The sequence below is a fragment of the Lepidothrix coronata genome, unplaced genomic scaffold (assembly GCF_001604755.1).
Source record: "Lepidothrix coronata isolate B3197 unplaced genomic scaffold, Lepidothrix_coronata-1.0 Scaffold400, whole genome shotgun sequence".
Lineage (NCBI taxonomy): Eukaryota > Metazoa > Chordata > Aves > Passeriformes > Pipridae > Lepidothrix > Lepidothrix coronata.
In genome coordinates, this window is record NW_016690580.1 from 70,564 (window position 1) to 81,181 (window position 10,618).

At 61.3% G+C, this 10,618-nt stretch overlaps 1 protein-coding gene across 1 annotated transcript; it reads right to left on the reverse strand.

Moving 5' to 3' along the window:
- Positions 1 to 644: 644 nt before the first annotated feature.
- On the reverse strand, positions 645 to 10,612 carry FAM208B (family with sequence similarity 208 member B). Its single transcript, XM_017839336.1, has 7 exons — positions 9,522 to 10,612; positions 8,034 to 8,580; positions 3,572 to 7,294; positions 2,504 to 2,629; positions 2,134 to 2,287; positions 1,341 to 1,446; positions 645 to 753 (listed from the first exon to the last, which is right to left on the reverse strand). Exons 2-7 carry the CDS (start codon positions 8,541 to 8,543, stop codon positions 645 to 647), a joined length of 4,728 nt encoding a protein of 1,575 aa, XP_017694825.1. The 5' UTR covers positions 8,544 to 8,580; positions 9,522 to 10,612.
- Between the last annotated feature and the right edge of the window lie 6 nt (positions 10,613 to 10,618).

Here is a 10,618-nt window from a genome sequence, read left to right on the forward strand (position 1 = left end):
TTGTGCTGGTTTGTGCTGGTTTGTGCTGGTTTGTGCTGGTTTGTGCTGGTTTGTGCTGGTTTGGGCTGGTTTGGGCTGGTTTGGGCTGGGAATGGGTTCATTTTTATCCCTGTGGTTTGGGTTTGGGAGCTGTTGGGAAATCAGGGTTTGGCAGAGCCGAGGCCTTCCCTGCTCCCCCTTCCCCACCAGGTCTGGGGGGGCACAGGGAGCTGGGAGGGGACACAGCAGGGACAGCTGATCCTGAGGGACCCTCGGGATCCAGACCCTCTGGCATCACACTCAGGATATAAAGCTGGGAGGAGAAGAAGGAAGGGGGGGATGTTTGGAACGACGCTGTTTGTTCCCGTGATGGAGCCTGAACACCTGCCTGGGATGGGAAGCAGGGAATGAAATCCTTGTTCTTGCTGCTGTGACAGCTTTGCTTTCCCTATTAAACTGTCTTTGTCCCAATCCATGAGTTTTCCTCGCTTTCTCATGCTGGATAATCCCAGGGACTTCAGCCTGGGATAAGGCCATGCTGGAGCAGGGACACTCCTGAAGGGATCGTGGCCATGCCGGAGCAAGTCCAGTGCTGCAGGAATTGTCACTCATGGATACAAGGCCAGGAAGGAACAGGGCCACCTCAAGGCAGCTGTGGCTGTGGGTCAGTCTATGCCACAGCAGAATAAATCCTTGGAGACGCTGTGGCCCATGGATAAGGCTCCACTCAGAGCAGGCACACCCTGAGGGATGCAGCCCATGGGTAATTCCGAGCTGGAAGACGAGGGGAGTTCATCACAACGGTCCAAAGGGACCAGGGGTGGGAATTGTGGTGGCAATTCCTCCTCTGCATCAACTCGGGGCTCCTCATCCCTCCCCCAAATCCCACCTGGGATGGGACAGAGAAGAAACAGCAGAGAGATGTGGGGGAAGCCCAGGAAGGTGCTCTGAGCTCCCGGAGTGTGGAGCTGGGATGAGCTGGTGGGGAGGGAGCTCAGTTTGCTTTGGGAATGTGCAGCTCCTCCAAGGAAACCTGTGCCTCTCCTCAAGCCCTTCCAGGCTGTAACACTCCCTGAGAGAGGGAAGTGCCCTCATGGAGGTGCAGCAGGGTGCCTGGTCTGGGATCACATCCCAGACAACATTTCAGCCCAGCTGATCCTCTCCAGATCCCAGTTCCTGCTCCTCCACCTCCCAGGGGTGTTGGAACCCAACCCGCCCCATCCTCTCCAGATCCCAGTTCCTGCTGCTCCACCTCCCAGGGATGTTGGAACCCAACCTGCCCCATCCCCTCCAGATCCCAGTTCCTGCTGCTCCACCTCCCAGGGGTGTTGGAACCCACCCTGCCCCGGCAGAGCCGTTACCTGAGGTCTCCTCGGAGCTTCTTGCTCTCCCTGTAGTGAAGGAGCCACTTCCACCTCCCGCTCCTGTTGAGCTTCTCCAGCACCTTCACCACCTCCTTCAGCCGGCCTGGGGGGACACCAGAGCAGCAGGGTGAGGTTGGAGTCTCTCCAGGGATGGAGACTCCCAGCCTGGGTTGGGAAAACTGGGATTTTGCCTTGCTGGGTGGAGATTTTATTCCCACTAACACCTGAAATAAGTGCAACTTGTCCCTGTCACCTCTTGTCCCTTGGCTGTGCAGCCCCAGGAGCGTGGCCAAGTTTTCTCTGCCACTTCCCATTTCTTTTGTCCTCCCTTTTCCATTAGATACTGGGAAGGAATTCCTGGCTGGGAGGGTGGGGAGGGGCTGGAATGGAATTCCCAGAGAAGCTGTGGCTACCCCTGGATCCCTGGAAGTGTCCAAGGCCAGGTTGGAGCAACCTAGGATAGTGGGAGGTGTCCGTGCCCGTGGCCAAGATGCCCTTTAAGGTCCCTTCCAACCCAACCCATTCCATAATTCCATGATTCTCCAGGCTGAATGTCTTTGTACAACCCTCCACTGTACTCAGATGTTTTTGGGGACCCCTGACCTGGACCCGTTATCCAGATGGGATCCAAATGTCCAACACAGGACACGGATTTCCCCACTCCAAGGCGGAGCAGAGGACCGACGGAAAGGTTTGGGAATGTGACAGTAAACCAGTGGACGAGGCCAAAGGGAAGGGAAGGAAAGGGACACCACCATGCTTGTGTCCAGGTGAGAGGCCCAAGACTCACCCAGAGACATGGATTCCAACACGTGGTGGTCGGACACCAGGAAGCCCCCGGTGTGGAACAGCTCCTGGTACATGTGACCCGTGACATCCTCGGGATTGTCCACCCCGGCAAACACCACGCCGGGACAGCGCTTCAGCTCCAGCAATCCCGGGATCTGCTCGAGGCACAGAGGCTGCCGTGAGACCCGGGGGAACCTTCTCTGCATCATCCCATCCCCACAGCCCGACCCCAGAAAGCCGCGGATACGGCGATCCGACATTCCCGAGGAGAGAGGCCCGGCCTCGCTCCTCTGAGCTGGAGCTACTCCAGCCTTCCCAAGGGATTAAAGAGCAGCCTGGGAGAAGGGAAGGGAGCGGGATGGAGGTCTTACAGTGTGGATGTGGGAGGAGATGTCCTCGTTGCGGATGATGACGAGCAGTTGGTCGCCCGCCCGGTGCCTCCCCCCGCAGAAGCTCCACGGCTCCGTCCTCACCCAACCCTCCTTCCTCAGCAGGGCCTGCAACAGAAACCCTCCTCAGGTTGGCATGGGAACATCTCCAGGCACACACGGGAACACGGGGAGAGGGATGGGATGGGATGGGATGGGATGGGATGGGATGGGATGGGATGGGATGGGATGGGATGGGATGGGATGGGATGGTGGCTGTCCAAGCACTGCTGGGGCTCCACCCAGTGAAGAAACCACTGACCTTCATCCCTAAAAACCTTATGGAAAACCACATGGAGCCTCTCACATGGATGGGGCTTCTTTGCTAATCCTCCCGTGGAATCCCCCTTCCCAGAATTCCCAGCCTGGGCTGCCTGAACTCCCACTCCCTGCTTTGGCCGGGGGGATGTTCAGCTGGCAGGATTAAGAAGGAATGCCCTCAAGCTGTGCCAATGGAGGTTGAGGTTGGATATCAGGGAAAATTTAGTCACCAAAAAGGGTTGCCAGGCATTGGAAGGGGCTGCCCAGGGCAGGGGTGGAGCACCCATCCCTGGAGGGATTTAAAATCCCTGTGGATGTGGCACTTGGGGACATGGGGCAGTGGTGGGTTAATAGTTGGACTTGAAACTCAGAGAGAGAGTCATTTTAGGTGGGATATTGGGAAGGAATTGCTGGCTGGGAGGGTGGGGAGGGACTGGATTTCCCAGAGAAGCTGTGGCTGCCCCTGGATCCCTGGAAGTGTCCAAGGCCAGGCTGGAGCAACCTGGGACAGTGGGAGGTGCCCCTGCCCACGGCAGGGGGCTGGATGACCTTCAAGCTCTTTTCCAACCCAACCCATTCCACGATTCCAGGATGACTCCACCTTAAGGGCGTTACCCACCCCCAACGACTCCTGGGCAGTGGCAGAGGCAGCTCCTGCCTCAGGGGACCCAAACCGCCTGTGCCAGGCCGTGCCACCTGTCCCTGCCCCTCAGTTCCCCCCAGTCCCTCTCCGGGGGGGTCTCCTCTTACCTTCACCCTCTCGAAGAACGGCTCCTTGCCCGTCTCCACCAGGTAGAACATCCCCGGGTGCGTGGAGGCCTCGGAGGCCACGCGGCGCAGGTGGGAGTGCAGGGCCCCGCACAGCTCCCCGATCACGCCCTGGAAGGCCGCCGGCCTCCCGCGCCGGGACGGGCCTGGCCCCGCATCCCGGGGCTCTCCGTGCCCTCCGCCCTCCTTCCCGGCGTCCGCCCTGCTCAGCACCACCCTTGGCAACTCGGAATACTCGTCCAGGACGACGGTGACGTCCCCCGGAGAATCCAGCGGCCGGCCGTCCTGGCGGAGCTTCCCGAGGTGGAAGGGGGGTCGGGAGCGGGATGGGGATCTCCCCCTGGTGTCCCCGGGGGTGTCCTCCTCGTGCCAGCCCCTCTGCCGGCGGGATCTGCTCCGGCCCGGCCACGTGTGCGAGGGTGGGATGGTCACCTGCAAGGGGCTCCTGCCCTGCGCGGATGGCAGGGCCGGAGGGTCCCGCCGGGAAAAGTCTCTTGGGAAGATGCTCTCGGAGGTAGAAAAGGGTGGTTTCCTATTCCCAAGGACCTGGTTTAGCTTATAATGGAAACGGAGACACTCCATGTCCAGGGTGTTCTGGGTGAGCTCCTCGGAGCCCCTCCAGTCGCCCAGCAAGTTGTTCCGTAACAAATGGGACTCCCCCGGGCGGCGGCGCCGCCTCCTCGGAGTCTGGGAATTCCCAGGCCTCTCCCGGCGGTGCCGGGTGATCACGGAGCGCCGGGAATCCCTGGAGACGCCCTGGCCCCAGCCATCTCCCTGCCCCTCCACAGAGGAGTCATTGCCGTTTGTCCTGGTGCCTGCGGCATCCATGGATCTCGTGCCGTGGGAAGCCCTGGCTGGAAGTGGGGGGTGTGGGTTCCTCCCAAAATATTCCTGCTCGGAGTCGCTGGATGAAAGGTCCAATGGATCTTGAAAGGCCACGGCCCTGCGTGTGTCCCTGCTGAGGAGCTGCTGTGCCCTCGGGAACGTGTCCAAAGCGTCCTCAGCATCGCTGAACTCCAGCCTTTCTCCAGAGGGATCCCTGTGCTCGCGGAACGGCAACGCAGGGATGGGGGAAGTGAGGATTTCCCTCTCCTCCACCTCTGCGCTGGCACGGTGCGGATCAGGGAATGCCTCGGATCCCATGTCCCTGCTGGCACGGTGTGGATCAGGGAATGCCTCGGATTCCTCATCCCCGGGATCAGGGAATTCCTCGGATCCGCTGTCATCCCAAGCAGAGTGGGGCTCGTGCCACGGATCGAGCAAATTCCCCTCTGGAGAAGATGGAGCACTGGAAACAGGGATGCTTCTTCTTTCCCAGTCCTCAGGCGGGATGGGCTCCTCCCTTTGGCTCCCGGGGCTGGCACAGGGGGAGCAGGGCCACGAGGCATCGTCCGGAGCCGGATCCGTGCCGGGAGGGACCATCCTGGGACACACATCCAGGACTGAGCCTGGCTCGGCACCGTGGAGACCATCCTGGAGACTGTGTGGAGGAGGAGACCTGGATCTTGGCTCCCTTGGAAGCACATCCACAGGGGAGCCCCGTGCCCGCCCCACGGGGCGCGGAGCAGGGTATCTTATCACCCCTCCGGAACATCTGGGATTTATGGAGCCCTCCAGGCTCCAGGCACCCACACTCCCCTCTGGAGTGCCTCCTTCCTCCCAGGAATTCCAGGGCTGGCCCAGGGCTGGCTCCCACGGGCTCTGCTCCGAGCTGGGGGGTTCTGTGTCTTCCTGATAAGCAGGAGAAGCAGGAGCTGAGTATCCAGGGCTGGATGGGGAGGGGCTGTGTGGGAAGCTCCGCCGCTGCCCGGGGAGCTCCTCCACGGCTGACATCCCTTCCCTCTCCAAGGAGGAGGGCTCTGACTCCAGGGGGGAATGGAGAGGCATCTCTGGCTCCTGTGGAGTGTCACCCACCATCTCCGTGTCCGTTCTGTCACTCCTGGGGGAATTCTCTGCACCAGGACACACATCCTCACCCTCCCCAGCCCCGGGATCACCTCCCGCGGCTCTGTAGTCCAAGGGGAAGTCCTGGCCACCACCTGCTCCCATGGAATCATCCGGCACTCCTGTGCCGTTGGAACAAGGGCTGCCAGGCTCTTCTTCCCCCAAAACCTCGCTCCTTTCCTGGTTTGGCTCCCCAGGATCAGCACCGACATCATCTCCCTGTTCCCAGGAAAAGCGGCTGCTCCCGCCCAGGTCGCGCCGTGACGGCGACGGGAAGCCTGCCGTGGTCTCCTGGTCCTCTGGAGCAGCTCTGGGATCGATGGATCCATCGGGAGACATCCGGCAGGCAGAGTTGGAGTGAGGGGACAAGGGTAGTGCCAGTCCCTGGCTGTGTGGGGACTCCAGGCCATCCCTGTTCCCGGCAGCGGGCACGTGATCCCCGTCCTTCTGCTCCAAGTCATTCCCGAGCGTCTCTCCAGCAGCTCCAGAGCTGCCTGTAACACTGTCTGGCTGTGCTCCATAGAAAAGGCCGGGATCAGGTGGGAACGTCTCTCCACTGCCATGGGGTGACCCCACATCCGAAGATTCCCACCTTTCTTCAGCGGGCACGTGATCCCTGTCTTTCTGCTCCAAGTCATTCCCAAGCGTCTCTCCAGCAGCTCCACAGACTGGCTGTGCCTCATGGAAAAGGCCTGGATCAGGTGGGAACGTCTCTCCACTGTCACGGGGTGACCCCACATCTGAAGATTCCCACTTTTCTTCAGCAGTAACATGATCCCTGTCTTTCTGCTCCAAGTCATTCCCCAGTGTCTCTCCAGCAGGTTCTGGGCTGCCTGTAACACTGTCTGGCTGTGCCCCATGGAAAAGGCCTGGATCGGGTGGGATCATCTCCCCACTGTCCCAGGGTGACCCCACATGGGCTGGACTGGCCACACCAACACCATCTGCCTCCGAACACGGAGTGGCCGGAGCATCCCAGGGCTCTGGGGGCTCATCCACACCCGGTGCCCTCTCCCCAGGAAGCCCTGGAGAGTCAATCCCACTCCAATTCCCAGTCCAAGTCCCGTCAGACATCACCAGTGTGGAGCTGCCCAAGCAGGGCAATGCCAAGGAGGAGGGGCTGGGCACAGAGTCCTCTCCGGGAGCACCGAAGTCCTCTGGAAGTGGGGAATTCCCTGTTTTCTGGTCGCTGTGCTCACTCTCCATCTCGGTGTCGCTGCTCTCGGACAACACCAAATCCACAGACCCCAGGACTTCCTCAAAGTCCTCCTCGTTCTCCTCCTTGTCCTCCTCCAACTCTCCCTCCTCTTTCTCCAGGTGTCCGAAGGGGTCTTGTGATTCCAGCCCTTCCTCGCTGGCTCCGGCAAGATGTGCACTCCAGGGACTCGCTTCCAAGGGCACGGAATCGCGGGCACATCGCGGATGGCTGGCACTTCCAGGACTCGCTTCCAAGGGCATGGAATCCCGTGGATCACCGGTGGCCCGGCTGCTGTCCCTGCTGTCCTCAACCTCCGTGCCGCGTCCGGCATCTCCCGCGCTCTCCGAATCCCTGGGAGAACCACGCCCTGCTCCTGCCTCCCGCTCGCTCTCCTGCTGCTCCCCGTCTCCTGGAATTCCATCCTGGCTGTCTGTGCACGGAGCTGCACTGGAATTGGGGGCCGGGCTGCGGGAGTTTTCCATGCCTGGCACAGCCGGGCGCTCGCTGGCACGTCCCGGCTCCTCGGAAGGGCCGGGGGTGATCGTGGCATCCGGCGGCTCCTCCTGGAACGACACAATCCAGAGGTTATTATTCCTCATGGGAGGCAAACACAGGGGCTGAGATGCCCCTGCAGGAGGAGCAAAAAAAAAAACCAACCAAACAAAAAACCCCAGGATTTTTCCCGTGGGAGCTGCTCCTTTGTTCGGAGCAGAAGCTTTAAATTAAAGATTTTAGGCCCGGAATTCAGGCTCGGAAAATGCCCCTGGTTTGTGTTTATCCACTCCTGACCCTATGCAGGCTGGAGGAACGGCAAAAATTGGATTGAAAAGCTCTCTCCAGAATGGAACATTAATGGATCTCCCCACAGGGATGAGGGGAAGCCTGCAAAGGATTCCCTGCCTGGGAATGGGACGGGATGTTTGTGGTTCCTCTCTTCCCTCAGTTAAGGGCTCACACCTTGCCTGAGCTCACACTCCAACCAGGAACAGGCATTTAGTTCTTTGGGATTCTTGGAGAGCATCCATATAAAGGCCCTGCTCCCCTGGATAGGGATAGGCAGCTCATGCCAGAGGCTGGGAATGCCACCTCAATCCAAGAGGAACATCCACAGCTGGACTGTGGCCTGAAAGCTTCTTTTATGGGTGGCTCCGAGTGTGTCCCAAATAAATCCTGGAGGATATTTGGGACACGCATTCCCTGCCTCCAGGAGAGTCCCCAAAGCAGGACATCCATCCCACTCCTCTGGGAGCAGGAGCAGGAATGTGCCTTGCTGAGCTGTGTCCTCCCCGACCCCACACTCACCGCGGTGACGCTCGAGACGTCCTCGGGGATTCCCGGTTGCCCCTCTCCCTCATCCAGGCTCTCCTCGGGGATTCCCGGTTGCCCCTCTCCCTCATCCAGGCTCTCCTCGGGAATGCTCTCCGGACAGCTGGTGGAGGAAGGCTCCTCCTCCTCGCCGGGCAGCTCCCCGGAGGAGGAGGACACCGTGCTGTCCACACCTCCGGCAGCGCCGTTGGCGTCACTCCGCAAGCGCGGCCGGCCCTTCTCCCGGCGGGAAGACCCTTTTCTGGGAGCGCCGGGATCCACGGAGCTGCTGGGAGTCTGGTCGGGGTCGGACCTGGAGTCGGCCGGGCACGTCTTGCGGCCGTGGGGCTCGAGGTCGTCGTCGCTGAGGTCCCAGAAGCGCTGGGAGCTGTTGAGCAGGACGTACTTCTTGGGGTCGCGGTGCTCCACCACCTTCCGCGAGCTGTTGAGCTGCGCCGAGGGCCTCCTGTAGAACAGGGCCACCCACGTGTGCAGGATCAGCTTCATGTCCTCCACGGTCTCGGGGAGGCTGCAGTCCCAGGGCCTGGGAAAAGGGAAGGGAAAACGCACGCTCGGAACGTCTCCGTGGGCTCGGCGCTGAGGGAGCCGGGGATCGCCGGCTACGGATGGGCTGAGGGAGTTTCCAGTTTTTTTTTTGAAAAGGAAATAAAAGTAAAAGTAGAGGATCCCAAGGGTTGGTTGGAGGACTTGGGGTGGTGGCTTTGGGAGCCAATTCTGGCTGCAGAGCCATGGGAATCATGGAATGGTTTGGGTTGGGAGGGACCTCTCAGCGTAATCTTGTCCAATCCCCCTGGACCAGGTTGCTCCGAGCCCAGTTCAACCTGGCCTTGGACACTTCCAGGGATCCAGGGACAGCCACAGCTTCCCTGGGAAATCCATTCCAGCCCTTCACCACCCTCCTAGCCAGGAAGTCCTTCCCAATATCCCACCTAACCCTGCCCTCTGGCACTGGGAAGCCATTCCCCGCGTCCTGTCCCTCCAGGCCTTGTCCCCAGTCCCTCTCCAGCTCTCCTGGAGCCCCTTTAGGCCCTGCAAGGGGCTCTCAGCTCTCCCTGGAGCCTTCTCTTCTCCAGGATGAACATTCTCAGCTCTCCCAGCCTGGCTCCAGAGCAGAGGGATCCAGCCCAGAGGGATCCAGCCCTGGGAGCAGATCCATGGCTTCCTCTGGATTCGCTCCAGCAGCTCCACGTCCTCCTGCTGTTCCCCAGGGCTGGATTCCAGGCAGAGGGGCAGAATCCCCCCTCCCCTGGCTGTGGGATCAGCCCGGAACACGGGTGGATTTCTGAGCTGGTCACATCCAACTTGTCACCCCCCACCCCTCCCAAATCCCTCCTTTTCTCCAAGGAAAACCCACCCAACCGAGCAGGGGGAGCAAAACCCATTCCCGCACTAAGCAAAAACGAAAAAACAAAGAGCAACTCCAACGCCTTCCCAAAGGCTTTTCCAGACTCGGGGCCGACTCACCCGTGCAGGGCGCGGATGACGGATCTCTCCAGGATGTTGTTGGTGTAGCGGGTGTCCAGGTTGTGGGCGTAGTGCCCGTCCCACTGGAGCGTCACCTTCAGGGACTTGCCCCGCACCTTCACCGTGTGGCACTTGGCGAAGTCCTCCTTGTCCCGGGCTGAGCCCGTCCTGCAGCTCGCGCCCTCGGGGACCCAGGGCGGGCGGGACCCGCCGGGCTGGCGCCGGAACGGCAGCACCTTCCCCACCAGCGGGCCCGCCCGGGCTCTCCCGGTGCCGTTCTGGGCGGGGGCCGATCTGGAGGTGGGCGTTCCTGGGGGATTCGTTCCCGGGGGATTGGTGCCTCTCCGGCGCAGCTCCAGTGGGTCCACCACGGCGTAGGAGTGATCCAGGGCCACGGCGCAGCGCTGCCTCTCCCCGGCCCATCCCAGCCTCACGCCGCTCTGGTTGGGAATTCCGGAGGTTCTCTCCCTGGGAGCGGCGGCGGTGGCGGAGCCGTTGAATCCCGGTTTTCCCGCGGCGGGAAGGGTCTGGTTGGGCGCCGCCCCCCCGGTGAAGGCGGCTCGTCTTCCAGGCCGCTGGTGTTTGGGGTCGGGAGCGGCACGCGGGGATCTGAGCTGGGGACGGCCCTGCTGCTCCTGGGGGGAGGCACTGGGAGGGCTCGGGGACACCGGGATCACCTCAGGGATCACCTCAGTGTCCTCGGCGTCCTGGTGGGAGTCGCTGGAAGGGCTCTGGGACACCAGGATCACCTCAGCGCCTGGGGGGGAGTAACTGGAAGAGCTATGGGACACAGAGGTCACCCCAGTGCTGTGGGATACAGGGATCACCTCGGTGCTGTGGGACACAGGGATCACCTCGGTGCTGTGGGACACAGGGATCACCTCGGTGCTGTGGGACACAGGGATCACCTCGGTGCTGTGGGACACAGGGATCACCTCGGTGCTGTGGGACACAGGGATCACCCCGGTGCTGTGGGACACAAGGATCACCCCGGTGCTGTGGGACACAGGGATCACCCCAGTGTTGTGGGACACAGGGATCACCTCGGTGCTGTGGGACACAAGGATCACCCCGGTGCTGTGGGACACAGGGATCAC

What these genes read in the sequence shown, in the direction of transcription:
- FAM208B (XM_017839336.1), bottom strand. Translation starts at nt 8,543, where the DNA reads ATGAAGCTGATCCTGCACACGTGGGTGGCCCTGTTCTACAGGAGGCCC. An exon ending in ACGTCTCGAGCGTCACCGCG is followed by an intron (nt 7,295 to 8,033) that starts GTGAGTGTGGGG and finishes GTGTCGTTCCAG; the next exon opens with GAGGAGCCGCCGGATGCCAC. An exon ending in TCTCCTCCCACATCCACACT is followed by an intron (nt 2,288 to 2,503) that starts GTAAGACCTCCA and finishes TGCCTCGAGCAG; the next exon opens with ATCCCGGGATTGCTGGAGCT.